The 24,000-nt window shown below is 44.8% G+C and overlaps 1 protein-coding gene across 1 annotated transcript in view; it reads left to right on the forward strand.

Moving 5' to 3' along the window:
• Positions 1 to 12,877: 12,877 nt before the first annotated feature.
• LOC120049162 (neuron navigator 3-like) overlaps positions 12,878 to 24,000 on the forward strand; it is a gene marked incomplete at its 5' end in the record, with an annotated part of 93,929 nt that continues 82,806 nt past the window's right edge. The window contains 3 exons of the mRNA XM_038995389.1: positions 12,878 to 12,990; positions 22,121 to 22,525; positions 23,381 to 23,500. Coding sequence (XP_038851317.1) covers positions 12,878 to 12,990; positions 22,121 to 22,525; positions 23,381 to 23,500 — 638 coding nt within the window. The remainder of the gene's footprint in view (positions 12,991 to 22,120; positions 22,526 to 23,380; positions 23,501 to 24,000) is intronic.

Here is a 24,000-nt window from a genome sequence, read left to right on the forward strand (position 1 = left end):
GCTCTATAATTCAAAACCACAGCACTGAACCCTTCACCCTCTCCTCCCTCCCTCTCTCTCTCCTTCCTCTCTCTCTCTCTCTCCTTCCTCTCTCTCTTCTCCTCCCTCTCTCCCTCTCTCCTCCCTCTCTCCCTCTCTCCTCCCTCTCTCCCGTCTCTTCTCTCCTCCGTCTCTCGCCGCCTCCCGCTCACCTCTCTCTCCTCTCTCCTCCTTCTCTCTTTCCTCCCTCTCTCTCTCTCTCCTCCCTCTCTCCTCCCTCTCCCTCTCTCCTCCCTCTCTCCTCCCTCTCTCCTCCCTCTCTCCTCCCTCTCCTTCTCATGTATGAGCCCCTTCTCCCTCCTCGCTCTCTTTCTTCCATCTCTCTTCCCCTTCTCTACCCTCTCCCTCTCTCATATGTAGAAGGTACACACCCTCATGCTTGATGAAAGAGGGAGAAATGTAGCCTACCGGGACGTGAGCTTTAGACATTACCTACAACTGTATCATCACACATTTGAAGTCCTTTACTGCACTTGACAACCCGGCGTGAGAAACGTAATGCGGCCACAATGTGAAGCGATGGTTTATTTCACATGCCATTTCCTTCGGGTGTGGTAATGAGAAACAACATTAACATTTTGCTGACACGTGTTTCCTCCTTCGCTCTCTTGCTGCGCTGGGGAGGGTGGGGCGTGAGGGGGGGGGGGGGGGAATACCAGCTCAGAACCAGGTACTGCAGTGCTGTACTGCCTGTTAGACAGAAACTCACCAGGTGTATTGGATTGGTTTAACAAGCAGCTCAGTGCTGTACTGCCTGTTAGACAGAACTCACGCAGGTGTTATTGGATGTGGTTCTAACAAGCAGCTCAAGTGACTGTACTGCCTGTTAGGACAAGAACTCAACAGGTGTATTGGATGTGGTTTAACAAGCAGCTCAGTGCTGTACTGCCTGTCTAGGACAGACACTCCACCAGGTGTATTTGGATGTGGTTTAACCAGCAGGCTCAGTGCTCGTACTGCCTGTTAGACAGAACTCGGCAAGGTGTATTGGATGATGGTTTAACACGCAGGCTCAGTGCTGTACTGCCTGTTAGACAGAACTTCAGCCAGGTGTTATTGGATGTGGTTTAACAAGCAGCTCAAGTGCTGTACTGCCTGTTAGGACAGAACTCAGACAGCAGGGTGGTATTGGATGTGGTTTTGTAAACAAGGCAGCTCCGTGCTGTACTGCCTGCTTAGACAGAACTCAGCCAGGTGTCTTGGATGTGGTTTTAACAAGCAGCCTCAGTGGCTGTACTGCCTGTTAGGACAGAACGCAGCAGGGTGTATTGGATGTGGTTAACAAGCAGCTCAGGTGCTGTACTGCCTGTTAGACAGAACGCAGCAGGTGTATTGGATGTGGTTTAACACGCAGCTCAGTGCTGTACTGCCTGTTAGACAGAACGCAGCATGTGTATTGGATGTGGTTTAACAAGCAGCTCAGTGCTGTACTGCCTGTTAGACAGAACGCAGCAGGTGTATTGGATGTGGTTTAACAAGCAGCTCAGTGCTGTACTGCCTGTTAGACAGAACGCAGCAGGTGTATTGGATGTGGTTTAACAAGCAGCTCAGTGCTGTACTGCCTGTTAGACAGAACGCAGCAGGTGTATTGGATGTGGTTTAACAAGCAGCTCAGTGCTGTACTGCCTGTTAGACAGAACGCAGCAGGTGTATTGGATGTGGTTTAACAAGCAGCTCAGTGCTGTACTGCCTGTTAGACAGAACGCAGCAGGTGTATTGGATGTGGTTTAACAAGCAGCTCAGTGCTGTACTGCCTGTTAGACAGAACGCAGCAGGTGTATTGGATGTGGTTTAACAAGCAGCTCAGTGCTGTACTGCCTGTTAGACAGAACGCAGCAGGTGTATTGGATGTGGTTTAACAAGCAGCTCAGTGCTGTACTGCCTGTTAGACAGAACGCAGCAGGTGTATTGGATGTGGTTTAAACAAGCAGCTCAGTGCTGTACTGCCTGTTAGACAGAACGCAGCAGGTGTATTGGATGTGGTTTAACAAGCAGCTCAGTGCTGTACTGCCTGTTAGACAGAACGCAGCAGGTGTATTGGATGTGGTTTAACAAGCAGCTCAGTGCTGTACTGCCTGTTAGACAGAACTCACCAGGTGTATTGGATGTGGTTTAACAAGCAGCTCAGTGCTTTACTGCCTGTTAGACAGAACTCAGCAGGTGTATTGGATGTGGTTTAACAAGCAGCTCAGTGCTGTACTGCCTGTTAGACAGAACGCAGCAGGTGTATTGGATGTGGTTTAACAAGCAGCTCAGTGCTGTACTGCCTGTTAGACAGAACGCAGCAGGTGTATTGGATGTGGTTTAACAAGCAGCTCAGTGCTGTACTGCCTGTTAGACAGAACTCAGCAGGTGTATTGGATGTGGTTAACAAGCAGCTCAGTGCTGTACTGCCTGTTAGACAGAACTCACCAGGTGTATTGGATGTGGTTTAACAAGCAGCTCAGTGCTGTACTGCCTGTTAGACAGAACTCACCAGGTGTATTGGATGTGGTTTAACAAGCAGCTCAGTGCTTTACTGCCTGTTAGACAGAACTCACCAGGTGTATTGGATGTGGTTTAACAAGCAGCTCAGTGCTGTACTGCCTGTTAGACAGAACTCACCAGGTGTATTGGATGTGGTTTAACAAGCAGCTCAGTGCTGTACTGCCTGTTAGACAGAACGCAGCAGGTGTATTGGATGTGGTTTAACAAGCAGCTCAGTGCTGTACTGCCTGTTAGACAGAACTCACCAGGTGTATTGGATGTGGTTTAACAAGCAGCTCAGTGCTGTACTGCCTGTTAGACAGAACGCAGCAGGTGTATTGGATGTGGTTTAACAAGCAGCTCAGTGCTGTACTGCCTGTTAGACAGAACTCACCAGGTGTATTGGATGTGGTTTAACAAGCAGCTCAGTGCTGTACTGCCTGTTAGACAGAACTCACCAGGTGTATTGGATGTGGTTTAACAAGCAGCTCAGTGCTGTACTGCCTGTTAGACAGAACTCACCAGGTGTATTGGATGTGGTTTAACAAGCAGCTCAGTGCTGTACTGCCTGTTAGACAGAACGCAGCAGGTGTATTGGATGTGGTTTAACAAGCAGCTCAGTGCTGTACTGCCTGTTAGACAGAACGCAGCAGGTGTATTGGATGTGGTTTAACAAGCAGCTCAGTGCTGTACTGCCTGTTAGACAGAACGCAGCAGGTGTATTGGATGTGGTTTAACAAGCAGCTCAGTGCTGTACTGCCTGTTAGACAGAACGCAGCAGGTGTATTGGATGTGGTTTAACAAGCAGCTCAGTGCTGTACTGCCTGTTAGACAGAACTCAGCAGGTGTATTGGATGTGGTTTAACAAGCAGCTCAGTGCTGTACTGCCTGTTAGACAGAACGCAGCAGGTGTATTGGATGTGGTTTAACAAGCAGCTCAGTGCTGTACTGCCTGTTAGACAGAACGCAGCAGGTGTATTGGATGTGGTTTAACAAGCAGCTCAGTGCTGTACTGCCTGTTAGACAGAACGCAGCAGGTGTATTGGATGTGGTTTAACAAGCAGCTCAGTGCTGTACTGCCTGTTAGACAGAACGCAGCAGGTGTATTGGATGTGGTTTAACAAGCAGCTCAGTGCTGTACTGCCTGTTAGACAGAACGCAGCAGGTGTATTGGATGTGGTTTAACAAGCAGCTCAGTGCTGTACTGCCTGTTAGACAGAACGCAGCAGGTGTATTGGATGTGGTTTAACAAGCAGCTCAGTGCTGTACTGCCTGTTAGACAGAACTCACCAGGTGTATTGGATGTGGTTTAACAAGCAGCTCAGTGCTGTACTGCCTGTTAGACAGAACTCACCAGGTGTATTGGATGTGGTTTAACAAGCAGCTCAGTGCTGTACTGCCTGTTAGACAGAACGCAGCAGGTGTATTGGATGTGGTTTAACAAGCAGCTCAGTGCTGTACTGCCTGTTAGACAGAACTCACCAGGTGTATTGGATGTGGTTTAACAAGCAGCTCAGTGCTGTACTGCCTGTTAGACTGAACTCAGCAGGTGTATTGGATGTGGTTTAACAAGCAGCTCAGTGCTGTACTGCCTGTTAGACAGAACTCAGCAGGTGTATTGGATGTGGTTTAACAAGCAGCTCAGTGCTGTACTGCCTGTTAGACAGAACGCAGCAGGTGTATTGGATGTGGTTTAACAAGCAGCTCAGTGCTGTACTGCCTGTTAGACAGAACGCAGCAGGTGTATTGGATGTGGTTTAACAAGCAGCTCAGTGCTGTACTGCCTGTTAGACAGAACGCAGCAGGTTTTAGCTGGGAGAAGTCCTAACGCTCTGGATGCAGTGTTTCCTTCCTCTCAGCCGTGTGGCTGCAGCAAGCTGCAGAGAGTTGACACATGCTGTCTAACACACAGAGGATTGTGGGTGACAATAGAAATGGGTTTGAATGATTTGAGTTGACAATCTCTGCACAAAGGCGTATTCAGAGTTTGGTGCATGCAAGCAAGTCTTGCCGAGCCCCTGGTGTGTTTTGTGAGACACGGTGTTAGCTGGACTCATTAGGATGTGTGCAGCAGGGAGTGGTATTCACTCTCTCCAGGAGAGGTGCGGGCCTCGAGCTAAAGAGAACATGCATTATTGAAGAGAGGGAGAGTGATACTAGGCAGCTGCTGAACCTGTGGCCTGTGGTGGTGTTGAGGGTGTGTGTGTGTGTGTGTGTGTGTGTGTGTGTGTGTGTGTGTGTGTGTGTGTGTGTGTGTGTGTGTGTGTGTGTGTAAATGCTCGTGTGTGTGGGTCAACCTGTGGCTTGCAGTGCTGTCGCTGCATCGTAGCGTGATTGTGGTGCTCAACAGGGACTTGAATAGCGATGCATCTGACTGAGGCTGAGATCACCTCCCCTGGTAGCACGTTGTCAAGTGCTGCTTGCAGCTATATTCCCCCTGTCATAAACAGTCTAGAATGAGGTTCACGGCTTTTGTTACTCAAACATTTATATCATTTAGATGCAAATAATGTTATTGATCTCTAGATTTCCAGTGAACACGGTGCGGGAGGAATCTAAGACCGAAACATTTCCTCATAATCTCTTAACACCTATTTCCTTTTTTACAATCTGGTTTAATAACGGCGTCAATATTATTACCTTTCGCTCCCAAAATGTAATCTGACCGCCTGTGAATATAACATGAATGGTACATATTACCTGTTGGTTGTGCCTATGGGGAGTGGTGGTGGTGAGTGATGGGGATGGTGGTGAGTGGTGGTGGTGGTGAGTGGTGGTGGTGGTGAGTGGTGGTGGTGGTGGTGGTGGTGGTGAGTGGTGGTGGTGGTGGTGAGTGGTGGTGAGTGGTGGTGGTGGGTGGTGGTGAGTGGTGGTGGTGAGTGGTGGTGAGTGATGGAGGTTGTGATGGTGAGTGATGGTGGTGGTGGTGAGTAATGGTGATTGGTGGTGGTGAGTGATGGTGGTGGTGGGGAGTGATGGTGGGGAGTGATGGTGGGAAGTGATGGTGGGAAGTGGTGGTGAGGGATGGTGGTGAGTGATGGTGGTGAGTGATGGTGGGGAGTGATGGTGGGGAGTGATGGTAGTGAGTGATGGTAGTGAGTGATGGTAGTGAGTGATGGTAGTGAGTGATGGTAGTGAGTGATGGTAGTGAGTGATAATAGTGAGTGATAATAGTGAGTGATAATAGTGAGTGATAATAGTGAGTGATGGTAGTGAGTGATGGTAGTGAGTGATGGTAGTGAGTGATGGTAGTGAGTGATGGTAGTGAGTGATGGTAGTGAGTGATGGTAGTGAGTGATGGTAGTGAGTGATGGTAGTGAGTGATAATAGTGAGTGATAATAGTGAGTGATGGTAGTGAGTGATAATAATGAGTGATGGTAGTGAGTGATAATAGTGGGTGATGGTGTAATAACAGAGCAGCACTCTGCTTTAGGTGAATGCTCCACTCCATTACCGCTCTATGAATCACTCCCCACGGATAAATCACTGAGATTTATTTAGTTCCCTATTTAGTTCCCTATGTAGTGCACTACTTTTAACCAGGGCCCATGACCCACTATAGGGAATAGCGGGCCAGTTGGGATGCACACTGTGTCCAGCCCTGATCCCCCCAGGGCCAACCCTGTTTGTGTCCCTTTATAATTGGACTGTGATTGGATCTTTGTCGGCGAGGATAGGGTGAAGCGAGGAGACGAATAGAGAGAGGGATGGAGGTAGGGGAAGGTTTTGAAGATTTATTGCAGTTTTGAGACTGTCTCAGACCAACTTGCCACACCCCACCCACACAGACATGATATGAGCATTCCTCCTCACTTCTCTCTCTCTCTTTCTCTCTCTCGCTCTTTCTGCTCTCTCTCTCGCTCTTTCTTCTCCCCCCCAACTCTCTCTCTCTCTGCTCTCTCTCGCTCTTTCTGCTCTCTCTCTCTCTCTCTGCTCTCTCTGCTCTTTCTGCTCTCTCTCGCTCTCTCTCTCTCTATCTCTGCTCTCTCTCTCTCTGCTCTCTGCTCTCTGCTCTCTCTCTCTCTCTCTCTTTCTCTCTCTCTCTCTCTCGCTCTCTCTCTCTCTCTCTCTCTCTTTCTCTCTCTCTCTCTCTCTATCCTTTCAGCTGACAGTGAGACACACAACAGTCAAATTAAAGGGCTCTAAAAGCCATTCAATGTCCTATTGAGTCCATTATACAAGGCTGTCCAGCTCTTTTGTGTTCCCTTTTAAGTCTGAAACCGTAGACGGCATAGGGAGGCATTGATTGGCCACCACCGTGGCTCGGGGTTAACGGATGCTGCCTGGGCTTGGTCCCACCTCAGATCTTAACAGCCTCCCTGAAAGGACTGATTCTGAACCGGACTCACGTCTATGTGGTCAGGGTGAAATAGTCCAAAATTGTGTGTGTGTGTGTGTACACGTTTTACTGTACCTGTGAGTACCAGATTTCCTGACAAGAATAGTAAATCAACAAAAATTAGAGAAGTGAGGAATTTTATTTTTTTGTCCTCACTTGTAAAAAGGCTATTTTAGGCTCAGGGGTTAGGTTTAGGGTTAGGGTTAACATTAGAGTTAGGTTTAGGTGCTACGGTAAGGTTTAGGGTTCAGGTTAGGGTTAGGTTTAGGGTTAGGGGTATAGTAAGACATAGCTGTGTGTGAGTGTGTGTATATAATAAGTAATTGGATGGGTGATTATATTTGTCCTGTTTCACACATGTACCAGTGTGTGTATTGATATGCATGGGGGAAATGGAAATGTGTTTTTTTGCCTATCCCAGCTCCCCCTGAGACACCCTCGGCGTGTGTGTGTGTGTGTGTGTGTGTGTGTGTGTGTGTGTGTGTGTGTGTGTGTGTGTGTGTGTGTGTGTGTGTGTGTGTGTGTGTGTGTGTGTGTGTGTGTGTGTGTGTGTGTGTGTGTGTGTGTGTAAGCTGTATCAGTCCTCTTGACAGAAGCAGTGATGCGTGAACACAGTTTAGAGGTGCCGCTCACCAGCTCTTCCAAAATCAGGTCAGCTTTGAAGGCTGCTGACAGAGTTTGATGGACTCTGTACTCGTTATGTATGTACTTTATAACACAATGAAAGCATTCACTCTGCGTTGTATGTTGGGGTGATGCACCAAACAATAACTTAATATTCAACTTGTGTGGAGTATATTCGTTCTCTAAATGTTAAGCGCTGGTTGACTGTTTAGTGAATAAACACTATAGTTCAACACAAAGGAACAAGCCATTTTAAAAGCCCACACACATTCACCACATTTGTCCCAGTGTTGGCGTGGTTACAGCATTCCAATGTGAAATAGAAAAAGCATGAACACTTTATCGGCAGCGCTGACACATTCTGTTATTCCCTCATTAGACGCGTGTGCCGACTCATTCTGCAACGCTCCTTTGAGGAGACGGGTTCTTTTTTGTTGTGCCTTGAAACTGGAAACTGCTGTGACTGGCGTCCATTTTGGGCCTCCCACAACTCATGTTAATTACCAGCCCATGGTGTCCGCTGACAGAGGCAATGATGGCTGGAGCATAGCCAGGCCTAATTGGACTAGGCAGGCAGATATACGGGGCCTTGCCCTTGGCCTATAGCACTGTACTGTCTTCCTACAGCTGTTGTGTCTACGACTGTGTTTGTGGGAAGACACTGCCACGGGTAAAATCCAAATGGCACCCTTTTCTCTGCACACTGCATTACTTTTGAACATGGCCTATAGGGCTCTGGCCAAAAGTAGTGCACTATGTAGGGAATCGAGTGCCATTTGGAACGCAGTCTACAAGTACTGTAGCACTCTACTGCTTATTTGTAGCTCCCCTTTAGAATGGGCTTAATGTATTGCAATAGAATGGGCTTAATGTACTGCAATAGAATGGGCTTAATGTACTGCAATAGAATGGGCTTAATGTACTGGAATAGAATGCAGTAGAATGGACTTTAGGTACTGCAATAGAATGGGCTTAATGTACTGCAATAGAATGGGCTTAATGTACTGCAATAGAATGGGTTTGATATACTGCAGTAGAATGGGTTTAATGTACTGCAGTAGAATGGGTTTAATATACTTCAGTAGAATGGGTTTTATATACTTCAGTAGAATGGGTTTTATATACTGCAGTAGAATGGGTTTTATATACTTCAGTAGAATGGGTTTAATATACTGCAGTAGAATGGGTTTTATATACTTCAGTAGAATGGGTTTTATATACTTCAGTAGAATGGGTTTTATAAATGGGTTTAATATACTGCAGTAGAATGGGTTTAATATACTTCAGTAGAATGGGTTTAATAAATGGGTTTTATATACTTCAGTAGAATGGGTTTAATAAATGGGTTTTATATACTTCAGTAGAATGGGTTTTGTATACTTCAGTAGAATGGGTTTTATATACTTCAGTAGAATGGGTTTTATATACTTCAGTAGAATGGGTTTAATATACTTCAGTAGAATGGGTTTAATATACTTCAGTAGAATGGGTTTTATATACTTCAGTAGAATGGGCTTTATATACTTCAGTAGAATGGGTTTTATATACTTCAGTAGAATGGGTTTAATATACTTCAGTAGAATGGGTTTAATAAATGGGTTTTATATACTGCAGTAGAATGGGTTTAATATACTTCAGTAGAATGGGTTTAATAAATGGGTTTTATATACTTCAGTAGAATGGGTTTAATAAATGGGTTTTATATACTTCAGTAGAATGGGTTTTGTATACTTCAGTAGAATGGGTTTTATATACTTCAGTAGAATGGGTTTTATATACTTCAGTAGAATGGGTTTAATATACTTCAGTAGAATGGGTTTAATATACTTCAGTAGAATGGGTTTTATATACTTCAGTAGAATGGGCTTTATATACTTCAGTAGAATGGGTTTTATATACTTCAGTAGAATGGGTTTAATATACTTCAGTAGAATGGGTTTAATAAATGGGTTTTATATACTTCAGTAGAATGGGTTTAATATACTGCAGTAGAATGGGTTTAATATACTTCAGTAGAATGGGTTTAATATACTGCAGTAGAATGGGTTTAATATACTGCAGTAGAATGGGTTTTATATACTTCAGTAGAATGGGTTTAATATACTGCAGTAGAATGGGTTTAATATACTGCAGTAGAATGGGTTTTATATACTTCAGTAGAATGGGTTTTATATACTGCAGTAGAATGGGTTTTATATACTTCAGTAGAATGGGTTTTATATACTTCAGTAGAATGGGTTTTATATACTTCAGTAGAATGGGTTTTATATACTGCAGTAGAATGGGTTTTATATACTTCAGTAGAATGGGTTTAATATACTTCAGTAGAATGGGTTTTATATACTTCAGTAGAATGGGTTTTATATACTTCAGTAGAATGGGTTTTATATACTTCAGTAGAATGGGTTTTATAAATGGGTTTAATATACTGCAGTAGAATGGGTTTAATATACTTCAGTAGAATGGGTTTAATAAATGGGTTTTATATACTTCAGTAGAATGGGTTTAATAAATGGGTTTTATATACTTCAGTAGAATGGGTTTTGTATACTTCAGTAGAATGGGTTTTATATACTTCAGTAGAATGGGTTTTATATACTTCAGTAGAATGGGTTTAATATACTTCAGTAGAATGGGTTTAATATACTTCAGTAGAATGGGTTTTATATACTTCAGTAGAATGGGCTTTATATACTTCAGTAGAATGGGTTTTATATACTTCAGTAGAATGGGTTTAATATACTTCAGTAGAATGGGTTTAATAAATGGGTTTAATATACTGCAGTAGAATGGGTTTAATATACTTCAGTAGAATGGGTTTAATAAATGGGTTTTATATACTTCAGTAGAATGGGTTTAATAAATGGGTTTTATATACTTCAGTAGAATGGGTTTTGTATACTTCAGTAGAATGGGTTTTATATACTCCAGTAGAATGGGTTTAATATACTTCAGTAGAATGGGTTTAATATACTTCAGTAGAATGGGTTTAATATACTGCAGTAGAATGGGTTTTATATACTTCAGTAGAATGGGTTTTATATACTGCAGTAGAATGGGTTTTATATACTTCAGTAGAATGGGTTTTATATACTTCAGTAGAATGGGTTTTATATACTTCAGTAGAATGGGTTTTATATACTGCAGTAGAATGGGTTTTATATACTTCAGTAGAATGGGTTTAATATACTTCAGTAGAATGGGTTTTATATACTTCAGTAGAATGGGTTTTATATACTTCAGTAGAATGGGTTTTATATACTTCAGTAGAATGGGTTTTATAAATGGGTTTAATATACTGCAGTAGAATGGGTTTAATATACTTCAGTAGAATGGGTTTAATAAATGGGTTTTATATACTTCAGTAGAATGGGTTTAATAAATGGGTTTTATATACTTCAGTAGAATGGGTTTTGTATACTTCAGTAGAATGGGTTTTATATACTTCAGTAGAATGGGTTTTATATACTTCAGTAGAATGGGTTTAATATACTTCAGTAGAATGGGTTTAATATACTTCAGTAGAATGGGTTTTATATACTTCAGTAGAATGGGCTTTATATACTTCAGTAGAATGGGTTTTATATACTTCAGTAGAATGGGTTTAATATACTTCAGTAGAATGGGTTTAATAAATGGGTTTAATATACTGCAGTAGAATGGGTTTAATATACTTCAGTAGAATGGGTTTAATAAATGGGTTTTATATACTTCAGTAGAATGGGTTTAATAAATGGGTTTTATATACTTCAGTAGAATGGGTTTTGTATACTTCAGTAGAATGGGTTTTATATACTTCAGTAGAATGGGTTTTATATACTTCAGTAGAATGGGTTTAATATACTTCAGTAGAATGGGTTTAATATACTTCAGTAGAATGGGTTTTATATACTTCAGTAGAATGGGCTTTATATACTTCAGTAGAATGGGTTTTATATACTTCAGTAGAATGGGTTTAATATACTTCAGTAGAATGGGTTTAATAAATGGGTTTTATATACTTCAGTAGAATGGGTTTAATATACTGCAGTAGAATGGGTTTAATATACTTCAGTAGAATGGGTTTAATATACTGCAGTAGAATGGGTTTAATATACTGCAGTAGAATGGGTTTTATATACTTCAGTAGAATGGGTTTAATATACTGCAGTAGAATGGGTTTAATATACTGCAGTAGAATGGGTTTTATATACTTCAGTAGAATGGGTTTTATATACTGCAGTAGAATGGGTTTTATATACTTCAGTAGAATGGGTTTTATATACTTCAGTAGAATGGGTTTTATATACTTCAGTAGAATGGGTTTTATATACTGCAGTAGAATGGGTTTTATATACTTCAGTAGAATGGGTTTTATATACTTCAGTAGAATGGGTTTTATATACTTCAGTAGAATGTGTTTTATATACTGCAGTAGAATGGGTTTTATATACTTCAGTAGAATGGGTTTAATATACTTCAGTAGAATGGGTTTTATATACTTCAGTAGAATGGGTTTTATATACTTCAGTAGAATGGGTTTTATATACTGCAGTAGAATGGGTTTTATATACTTCAGTAGAATGGGTTTAATATACTTCAGTAGAATGGGTTTTATATACTTCAGTAGAATGGGTTTTATATACTTCAGTAGAATGGGTTTTATATACTGCAGTAGAATGGGTTTAATATACTTCAGTAGAATGGGTTTTATATACTGCAGTAGAATGGGTTTAATATACTTCAGTAGAATGGGTTTTATATACTTCAGTAGAATGTGTTTTATATACTGCAGTAGAATGGGCATCAGGCACTTCACTGTGAATTAGTCTTATATAAAACTATTGTAAGTATATAAAACATGAAATGGTTACAGTCAGAGCTGAACTGGAATCAGGGGAAAGGTCCTGGACTGAGATGAAATGCATTTCGATGGGACTGACTAAAATTGAAAGACTATCTGAGATTTAGCTGTTGAGGCAAAATATAGGTTGTATCTTACAGATGGAGAATGCAGTGTCATAGCAGTGGGTTTCTATGTTCCCGTTGAAAATGGCAGGACTGCAGAAATGTCCTTTTCCACTAAAAACATGTTTCGTTGACAATTCCATCCTGACAGCTGAGACGGGTTCAAACTGTCGGCACAGCATCTTGGAATGCGTACCCATGCTACCTGTCAGAGTGCGTTGTCATGGTGATGTTGGTGATGCTGATGTATGGCGGCGTCTTGAGGAAACAGAATGTTACAGGAGCCCACATCTGGTGTAACATGAAGTTGCCCCTAGACACTGATGTTTGGTCAGTTTAGCTTTTTCCCCACTAATGGTTAAGGTTAGAATTGGGACAGAGGAAGCTGATCCTAGATCTGTACTTAAGGGAAACTTCACCACAGAGCCCAACATCTCTCATAAACCGGTTCTCTGTGCATTACAGGGGAAGACCCCGAGACGAGACGCATGCGGACAGTGAAGAACATTGCTGACCTACGGCAGAACCTGGAGGAGACCATGTCCAGTCTGCGGGGGACGCAGATCAGTCACAGGTGAGTAAGGGGCTCGGGAACGTCCACTGTGGGGCTCAGGGTTAGGGTCAATTCCATTTCAATTCAAGACAATTCAGGAAGTACACTGAAATTCCAATTATTTTCAATGCTTTCAATTACAACAATTTTGAATTGGAATTGGATTTGGTTTACTTTCTGAATTGACTGGAATTGAAATAGTTGACCTCGTACAATTACATGTTGTTTTTCATTCTCTGCAGTTCCTCAATCTAAAGTTGACATGATTATAATTATATCAGGTCCTCAACTTAAACACCAGGTCAGTTATTATTTAGGATTCCTGATGTTTTCAGGGTTTTAAACTGTCTGGCATTCTATTTTAAGATGAAACATTCTGATTTGATCAGAATATAAAGGTCAGATACCGTATCTCAGAAGTCTCAAAACTCTTTATGATTTCCCCCCAATTACCCTATCTTGATATTTCCTAGATATTCTAATCAAGTACTTACACGCTACTGGCACACTTTGATGGTGTTTGAGGGGGACAGAAAACCACAACCTATCATGTCTGGTCCGTCACAACAGCAGCCTGTTCGCATTAAAGGAATGTCTTGGCTGATCTCCGGCGAGTCATAATGATGACCGTGGGTTTTTGTCATGGCTCTGGGCTGTACTCCTCTCTTCTCCAATGGATTATTCTGATATTTATGACCCATTTGTGGGGGAAATGGTGGCAAGGCGGCGGAACAGCGGTGACAGATGGCAGCGCGTGTTCCCTCACCGCCACCAGAAAGGAGCGTGGTGCTGCTGATCAATAAAGCACCATTGTTTCTCTAGCACATTGACTCCAGTTAGACCCCCAGGGGCCACTGCTGTTATTCCATTGAGACACTTAGAGATGTGATGAGGAGAGGACACCCAGCATGGAACATGGATTATCAAACCCTCAACATCAGTCATGTAGAAACCTGTCTGCCCCCCTGTCTGCCCCCCTGTCTGCCCCCCTGTCTGCCCCCCTGTCTGTCCGCCCGCCTGTCTGCCCGCCTGTCTGCCCGCCTGTCTGTCCGCCCACCTGTCTGTCCGCCCGCCTGTCTGCCGCCTGTCTGCCGCCTGTCTGTCCGCCTGTCTGTCCGCCCGCCTGTCTGCCCGCCTGTCTGTCCGCCCACCTGTCTGTCCGCCCGCCTGTCTGTCCGCCTGCCTGTCTGTCCGCCCGCATGTCTGTCTGCCCGCCTGTCTGTCCGCCCGCCTGTCTGCCCGCCTGTCTGTCCGCCCACCTGTCTGTCCGCCTGCCTGTCTGTCCGCCCGCCTGTCTGCCGCCTGTCTGTCCGCCTGTCTGTCCGCCCGCCTGTCTGCCCGCCTGTCTGTCCGCCCGCCTGTCTGTCCGCCTGCCTGTCTGTCCGCCCGCCTGTCTGCCCGCCTGTCTGTCCGCCCGCCTGTCTGTCCGCCTGCCTGTCTGTCCGCCCGCATGTCTGTCTGCCCCCCTGTCTGTCCGCCTGTCTGCCCCCCTGTCTGTCCGCCTGTCTGCCCGCCTGTCTGCCTGTCTGTCCGCCCACCTGTCTGTCTGTCCGCCCGCCTGTCTGTCTGCCTGCCCGTCTGCAGTCTGCCTGTCTGCCTGCCTGTCTGCCCGTCTGTCAGTCTGTCTGCTACAGTATATATGAGTGTAAATAGAGTGAGGGTATCAGACAGGAATTCCAATGGGGCTCGTAACTAGAGAATGGGCAAGCCATTAAAAGGTCTTTCACACACAGAAATTGCCGTGAAGAGGTAATCAGGGCGAAGGTTTTTCACCTCCATTGTAATGAATCACTGCTGCATGAAGAACCGGCCCACAGTGCGTGATTGTTATTTATATGAGGGATTTCTTTTTTATTTTCTGACTGGAGCTTCATTTCCATGGCGTGCGTACTTCATGGCCATCTGGTCCAGCTGATAGAGAGGCTGTGTTTGTCATCAATCTGATATCCTGTCAGGAATAGTATAGAAATGTAAAGGACCTCTCTGTGTGGTGGTTTCTCTGTTATAACCCATTTAATGGACCTCTCTGTGTGGTGGTTTCTCTGTTATAACCCATTTAAAGGACCTCTCTGTGTGGTGGTTTCTCTGTTATAACCGTTTAAAGGACCTCTCTGTGTGGTGGTTTCTCTGTTATAACCCATTTAATGGACCTCTCTGTGTGGTGGTTTCTCTGTTATAACCCATTTAATGGACCTCTCTGTGTGGTGGTTTCTCTGTTATAACCCATTTAAAGGACCTCTCTGTGTGGTGGTTTCTCTGTTATAACCCATTTAAAGGACCTCTCTGTGTGGTGGTTTCTCTGTTATAACCCATTTAAAGGACCTCTCTGTGTGGTGGTTTCTCTGTTATAACCCATTTAAAGGACCTCTCTGTGTGGTGGTTTCTCTGTTATAACCCATTTAAAGGACCTCTCTGTGTGGTGGTTTCTCTGTTATAACCCATTTAAAGGACCTCTCTGTGTGGTGGTTTCTCTGTTATAACCCATTTAAAGGACCTCTCTGTGTGGTGGTTTCTCTGTTATAACCCATTTAAAAGACCTCTCTGTGTGGTGGTTTCTCTGTTATAACCCATTTAAAGGACCTCTCTGTGTGGTGGTTTCTCTGTTATAACCCATTTAAAGGACCTCTCTGTGTGGTGGTTTCTCTGTTATAACCCATTTAAAGGACCTCTCTGTGTGGTGGTTTCTCTGTTATAACCCATTTAAAGGACCTCTCTGTGTGGTGGTTTCTCTGTTATAACCCGTTTAAAGGACCTCTCTGTGTGGTGGTTTCTCTGTTATAACCCGTTTAAAGGACCTCTCTGTGTGGTGGTTTCTCTGTTAGAACCCATTTAAAGGACCTCTCTGTGTGGTGGTTTCTCTGTTATAACCCATTTAAAGGACCTCTCTGTGTGGTGGTTTCTCTGTTAGAACCCATTAAAAGGACCTCTCTGTGTGGTGGTTTCTCTGTTATAACCCATTTAAAAGACCTCTCTGTGTGGTGGTTTCTCTGTTATAACCCATTTAAAGGACCTCTCTGTGTGGTGGTTTCTCTGTTAGAACCCATTAAAAGGACCTCTCTGTGTGGTGGTTTCTCTGTTATAACCCATTTAAAAGACCTCTCTGTGTGGTGGTTTCTCTGTTATAACCCATTTAAAGGACCTCTCTGTGTGGTGGTTTCTCTGTTATAACCCATTTAAAGGACCTCTCTGTGTGGTGGTTTCTCTGTTAGAACCCGTTTAAAGGACCTCTCTGTGTGGTGGTTTCTCTGTTATAACCCATTTAAAGGACCTCTCTGCGTGGTGGTTTCTCTGTTAGAACCCATTTAAAGGACCTCTCTGTGTGGTGGTTTCTCTGTTATAACCCATTTAAAAGACCTCTCTGTGTGGTGGTTTCTCTGTTAGAACCCATTAAAAGGACCTCTCTGTGTGGTGGTTTCTCTGTTATAACCCATTTAAAAGACCTCTCTGTGTGGTGGTTTCTCTGTTAGAACCCATTAAAAGGACCTCTCTGTGTGGTGGTTTCTCTGTTATAACCCATTTAAAGGACCTCTCTGTGTGGTGGTTTCTCTGTTATAACCCATTTAAAGGACCTCTCTGTGTGGTGGTTTCTCTGTTAGAACCCGTTTAAAGGACCTCTCTGTGTGGTGGGTTCTCTGTTATAACCCATTTAAAGGACCTCTCTGCGTGGTGGTTTCTCTGTTAGAACCCATTTAAAGGACCTCTCTGTGTGGTGGTTTCTCTGTTAGAACCCGTTTAAAGGACCTCTCTGTGTGGTGGTTTCTCTGTTTTAACTCATGTACTGGTTGTTCTCTATGGCTGATTCTAACGTGTGAATCCCAGCCCCAGGGCCTCCCGCCCGGTTTGTAATTGAACTCTGCTTGAAACAGGGCGCCATCCACCACAACACTAACAATCCTCACAGTAACCTCCACATTCCTCCAAGACCCAGACGTTGCATGCCACACCACCACAGATAATCTGTATCGATCAAAGCCCGTGTTTGATTCTCTGTCCAACCTACACCCAGACGGAATTTAAAAAATAGTATTGATTGACATTTGAAGAGAAATATGTTTTCCACATATGAAGAGATGCTGTGCTCTTCAAGGGCGATTCCCGAGATTGCAAGCAAAGAACAATTGCCCCCAAAAATCCCTTTCCACTGTGGCTGTGTATTAGTCCCATGGGATTCTGACTCCTCGGATGACATTTTAAATGTACTAGCTTTACCCGGTCTAGTTTATTTAATTGGTGTTTACAGCGTTATAGGCAGAGTCAATTATTCCCAGCTATACGATGTTTGGATATCTGCTGGGCAGATACACCGTGCTGAGGAGAGCATGGGATTTCTCACAGATGCAGGCTTAGGCAGTGTCTCAAATGGCACCCTGTTCCCTGTAGTGCACTACTTTGACCAGAGCCCTGTGCACTCTGTAGGGAATAGGGTGCCATTTGGGACGTAGACTTGCACAGGCTAAACTCATTTCCTTCACGCCATCAGTGGTGAAACCAATTGATCTGTAACACCTGTCAACCTGGGCGCCCACCGCACATACAGCTCTACCTCAACACCCCCATGCATTTCAACCAGCACATACAGCTCTACCTCAACACCCCCATGCATTTCAACCAGCACATACAGCTGTACCTCAACACCCCCATGCATTTCAACCAGCACATACAGCTGTACCTCAACACCCCCATGCATTTCAACCAGCACATACAGCTGTACCTCAACACCCCCATGCATTTCAACCAGCACATACAGCTGTACCTCAACACCCCCATGCATTTCAACCAGCACATACAGCTGTACCTCAACACCCCCATGCATTTCAACCAGCACATACAGCTCTACCTCAACACCCCCATGCATTTCAACCAGCACATACAGCTCTACCTCAACACCCCCATGCATTTCAACCAGCACATACAGCTGTACCTCAACACCCCCATGCATTTCAACCAGCACATACAGCTGTACCTCAACACCCCCATGCATTTCAACCAGCACATACAGCTGTACCTCAACACCCCCATGCATTTCAACCAGCGGCAGCCCAATGCACATACAGCTGTACCTCAACACCCCCATGCATTTCAACCAGCGGCAGCCCAATGCAGACCTATTGAATGAAGCTCTCCCATCCATGTCCATGCAGTACATACTCCAGACAGGCAGGATCATTATTCTACCGTCCTTCATATTACCTTATCCAGCGCACTCCAGGTCAACGATGGGAAAACAATATTCTCTGTAAATGTGGATACACACATCAAGGTTGTGCCCCCCCCCCCATTCTTCCTGTGCTGTTTCCACCCCGTTTCATCCTGACTATTGATTTCTGGGTTTGGAGAGGAAGAGGGCCGCTCCCATACTGTGGGTTAGCCTCCGTGATGACACCATATCAGTCTTCCACCTTCCTGGAGACAGGATTGTGTGTGTGTGTGTGTGTGTGTGTGTGTGTGTGTGTGTGTGTGTGTGTGTGTGTGTGTGTGTGTGTGTGTGTGTGTGTGTGTGTGTGTGTGTGTGTGTGTGTGTGTGTGTGTGTATTAGATACATGGAAATGTGAGGGATCTGTCACCTACTACTGTATGTGGACTGACTCATGCCCTGGGGCCCATCCCCCACCAGCCTCTCCACCTAGACACTGATATAGATCACTTCAGGAGGTAGTCAGACCCCACCTAGACACTGATATAGATCACTTCAGGAGGTAGTCAGACCCCACCTAGACACTGATATAGATCACTTCAGGAGGTAGTCAGGCCCCACCTAGACACTGATATAGGTCACTTCAGGAGGTAGTCAGACCCCACCTAGACACTGATATAGATCACTTCAGGAGGTAGTCAGACCCCACCTAGACACTGATATAGATCACTTCAGGAGGTAGTCAGGCCCCACCTAGACACTGATATAGATCACTTCAGGAGGTAGTCAGACCCCACCTAGACACTGATATAGATCACTTCAGGAGGTAGTCAGGCCCCACCTAGACACTGATATAGATCACTTCAGGAAGTAGTCAGGCCCCACCTAGACACTGATATAGGTCACTTCAGGAGGTAGTCAGACATGCATTGTGTCTTATTGTAGTGTAGATGGATCTGGACAGTGAAACCATGTAAATCATCCTGATCCTAAAATCATTGACAGCTGGCACCATTGGCTAATGCAGTCAATATGTGTCATAAAATAAATAAATAAATATTATTTTGAAAGAATAGCTGTGAAATAATTTGCCTACAAGGAGCCACCAGGGAATCTTATCACAATGCGTAGACAATGGACAGATAAGAGACACATTTTAATACCATGTGTAGACAACATTCTGAAAGTGTGGGCACAATCAGGATGTGGATAAGATCAGATCCCATGACCCATGTTAGCTCCAAGTGTAAACAGGGCTTTAGAGAATCGCTTCAGACTACATTATTGGAGCTGCGGTACCAACATGTGCCATAGGGGGCAGTGGTGACCCTCTGACAATGGAGCTCCCACACCCTGCCTGCCTGCCTGCACACAGCACTGGCACAGGAATAATCAAACACACCTGCTCAGTGGCACGCCACAGCAGGTTATCTCAAACACTATGGGGGATACCTGATGGATACCTGATCAGGATCTGGCAACCAGGTCTGGAACGCTACAGTCACAGCTCTCCTCTCTCCTCCAAACACACACACACACATTACTTCTCCCTATCTCTCTCTCTCTGTCCACATACGACAGAACATATTGTTCCATAGAGACACACTGCTGTAACGTTACACCATATTAACTAACCATCGCTGTCAACTGCTTTGTGTGTGTGTGTGTGTGTGTGTGTGTGTGTGTGTGTGTGTGTGTGTGTGTGTGTGTGTGTGTGTGGGTGTGGGTGTGTCCAAGGGGAGAATTCAGCGGGGGTTGATGGTGATGCAGAGTGACTGTGGTTGTGACATTGCTAGCTATCTCCTTCCCCGGCTAGGATCACATGGCTGCAGCCTCTGTGTGCTCCTGATAGCTCACACGCACAACCTCACACACACACACACAGAACAACACACACACAGAGAACCTCATACACATACACACACACAACCTCATACACACAACCTCATACAACCACACACACACACACACACACATACACACTCACTCACAAACCAACACTCATATGGTTGTGACCTCACACATCCCCAGTGGTTAGAGATGGATCAGTCTCAGTGTTAGTCAGTGGTTAGAGATGGATCAGTCTCAGTGTTAGACAGTGGTTAGAGATGGATCATTCTCAGTGTTAGACAGTGGTTAGAGATGGATCCGTCTCAGTGTTAGTCAGTGGTTAGAGATGGATCAGTCTAAGTGTTAGACAGTGGTTAGAGAAGGATCAGTCTCAGTGTTAGTCAGTGGTTAGAGATGGATCAGTCTCAGTGTTAGACAGTGGTTAGAGATGGATCAGTCTCAGTGTTAGTCAGTGGTTAGAGATGGATCAGTCTCAGTGTTAGACAGTGGTTAGAGATGGATCAGTCTCAGTGTTAGACAGTGGTTAGAGAAGGATCAGTCTCAGTGTTAGAGATGGATCAGTCTCAGTGTTAGACAGTGGTTAGAGATGGATCAGTCCCAGTGTTAGACAGTGGTTAGAGATGGATCAGTCTCAGTGTTAGACAGTGGTTAGAGATGGATCAGTCTCAGTGTTAGTCAATGGTTAGAGATGGATCAGTCTCAGTGTTAGACAGTGGTTAGAGATGGATCAGTCTCAGTGTTAGTTAGTCAGTGGTTAGAGATGGATCAGTCTTAGTGTTAGACAGTGGTTAGAGATGGATCAGTCTCAGTGTTAGACAGTGGTTAAAGATGGATCAGTCTCAGTGTTAGTCAGTGGTTAGAGATGGATCCGTCTCAGTGTTAGTCAGTGGTTAGAGATGGATCAGTCTCAGTGTTAGACAGTGGTTACAGATGGATCAGTCTCAGTGTTAGTCAGTGGTTAGAGATGGATCCGTCTCAGTGTTAGACAGTGGTTAGAGATGGATCAGTCTCAGTGTTAGACAGTGGTTAGAGATGGATCAGTCTCAGTGTTAGACAGTGGTTTAGATGGATGTCATCTGTCCCTAATGATCATCACAATCCATCTTGTTGTTATGCTCCTCTCAGCATCTTTACTTTGGCTCTTGTTAGATACAGTTTGAATCTCTTTAAAATCAAGTTTTATATCCTGTTTTATAAATCATGAGATATAAACAGCCATAGTGTGAATAGGATGGAATGTATTGGAACATGTAGATTTTAGGACATTGATATTTGTGGATTATACACCAATGATGGAGATGACCTCCAGACATGACTGTAATGTAGTTATCTTTCCACCAGAGAGAGCTCAAGCAGTGTGTGTGTGTGTGTGTGTGTGTGTGTGTGTGTGTGTGTGTGTGTGTGTGTGTGTGTGTGTGTGTGTGTGTGTGTGTGTGTGTGTGTGTGTGTGTGTGTGTGTGTGTGTGTGTGTGTGAAATAGAGCACTTTGAGTACAGAGCAAAAACTGAGATTGTGTTTTGCATAGTTTTTGAGTGAACTATCCCTTTAAAACACTGAAAGAAATAGAACTTTAGGGAGGTCAGGCTACGAGATAGCAGGCTAGACACACACATATACACACACAAACACACACTTACAGTAGGTGATGTGTGTGGAGGTAACGAGTGGCATCCATTTTAGGGAAACTGCTTCGTTGCAACAACACTACCAGTCTTTCTGCCTGAGCAACGTGTCCTTCATACAACGGTGCACATGCTAATAGGAACATCTTTTAGGGACATTTGGGTCTGTGTGTTGAGCTGGCTGTGGGTTCACCGTATGGTCATTCAACAGGGTCTCTCCAAACTAAACTCCTGTCACCTTGGGGTGAAGTTGACCCTAGATGCTGATCTAATCTTGGATCAGTTTTGCACTTCACCCCAGAGCTCACCCTGGTGGAAAGATTGGGAATATTTGTAAAGCGTCAGCAGAGCTGAAAGTATTGATCTCTCTGCTCAAATCCTCTCTGTGGCTGTGCCAGGGGGCTGAGCTGATCTGTCCCGAAACTTTCCTAATCACGCTCTCTTTCTCACAATCCCCCTCTCTCTCTCTTTTCCTCTCTCTCTTTTCCTCTCTCTCTCTCTCTCTCGCTCTTTTCTGCTCTCTCCAACTCTCTGCCCTCTTCAGCACCTTGGAGACGACCTTCGACAGCACAGTGACCACAGAGGTCAACGGGCGGAGCATCACCAGTCGCTCCGCCCCCATGACCTCCTGGCGCCTCGGCCAATCAGCCCCAAGCCCCCGCCTACAAGCTGGCGACGCCCCTTCTATGCCCAGTACCTACACCACAGTCCCACCACCTCGGACGGGTGCCAGCACAGGTGGCGCCACTGGGCGGTACGGTCACTCGGACTCCTCCCGGTTTGTGTACAGCGCCCCCCTGAGGCGAGCGGCGACGGCAGGGGCGAGAGGGGCCGAGCAGGGGGAGAAGGGAGGAGGGCCGGAGGGGATGCTGGAGATGGACGTGGCAGGGTACATGAGCGACGGAGACATCCTGGGGAAGAACGTCAGGACAGATGACATCACCAGTGGGTAAGCGACTACGCCATTCTATATTGTCTGTTGGTTAGAACGTAAATGTGTCTTCTGCTTCTCCCAACACCCCCAGGCACACACACATTCAGGGTCAATCCTGTTATTGAAAACAAAAATCACAGTTATTGCCAAGGGCTTAGCGATTCTTCCAAATAGAATGGTGAGACAGCAGAACATATGAGGGGCGATGAAGTTGTGGTATTCACACAGCTATTGAGCTGCGACGGGAGGAATTCACCATACATGTACATTCCATACCAACTCTCAATAGCTGGCTGACACATCGCTCAGTGAGAAAGAGTAGCCCCAGATCTATTGTACATCACTGTGTTAGTCGTTAACCTTCCTCTGTGAACACTGATAAGTGCTCTTCCCCAACACCCACATGATCGGAGTCCCAGATTGCACCTTATTCCCTATATAGTGCACTACATTTGACCAGGCCTCATAGGGCTCTGGTATAAAGTAGTGCACTATAAAGGGAATAGGGTGCCATGTGGAACTTATCCCTGCATTAGTTCTCCCATCCTATTTGTTCATGTATGAAATTGATTTATTGAACACCACCCGAACGAACCATCCACATTAACTATGATTAAGTTACTGTAGGAGCAAAACGTATAGCACCTAGGGATGAAAAAGTGATTAGCTGAATTATGATCCTAATTAGCTTAAACCTAATGTGCTTTCATGTGCTATCAGCCGTCTCTGATTACAATCCTGTAAATGTGTGCGCACACACGTGGGCATGCACACACGCACACACACTCCCAATACACACACACACTCACACTCCCGATACACACAGTCACGCACACAACCCAGCTTAGTGATTTAGTTTCTTCTTTATAGGTACCTTACAGACGGTGGTCTTCACCTATACTCGCGGAACGTCGGTCGCGCCCCTGACCTGAACACGTCGCTAGAGGTCACCCAGAGGGTGGTCAAGGAGGTGCACGGGGACGCAGACAGGTAAGGGCGTGGCTTCATCACAACTATTTGGGTTACTGGTGGAGGAGGGTGCAATTCCCCCTAGCTGATGATCGTGGATCATTATTGCATTTTCTCCACTAACGATTAAGGCTAGGATTGGGGAGGGAAAGCTGATCCTGGATCTGTACCTTTGGGAAACTTTCACATGGAGCGTTACTTGTGTTTCTGGACCACAGCTAGTTCTCCAACCCTATAGACTGTATTGAAACCAATGGGAGGAACTGATTTCTTGATTGAAGAATAGGATTAGTTGAATCAGTTTGTGTTACTGCCTGGGCTGAAGCAAAAGCCTGCTGCATCCACATGGTGCGTTGCAGATCAAATCCCACAGTTTCTCTCTCATATCTTTTCATATTAGCACTGAATTTACCTATAGCTGCTGTTTTTAAAGGAAGGTTTTACTAGCAGTGACTGTGATATGTGGTTGTTAAATGCACTGAATGTAAGTCGCTCTGGATAAGAGCGTCTGCTAAATTACC

This window comes from Salvelinus namaycush, chromosome 6 (assembly GCF_016432855.1).
Source record: "Salvelinus namaycush isolate Seneca chromosome 6, SaNama_1.0, whole genome shotgun sequence".
Classification (NCBI taxonomy): domain Eukaryota; kingdom Metazoa; phylum Chordata; class Actinopteri; order Salmoniformes; family Salmonidae; genus Salvelinus; species Salvelinus namaycush.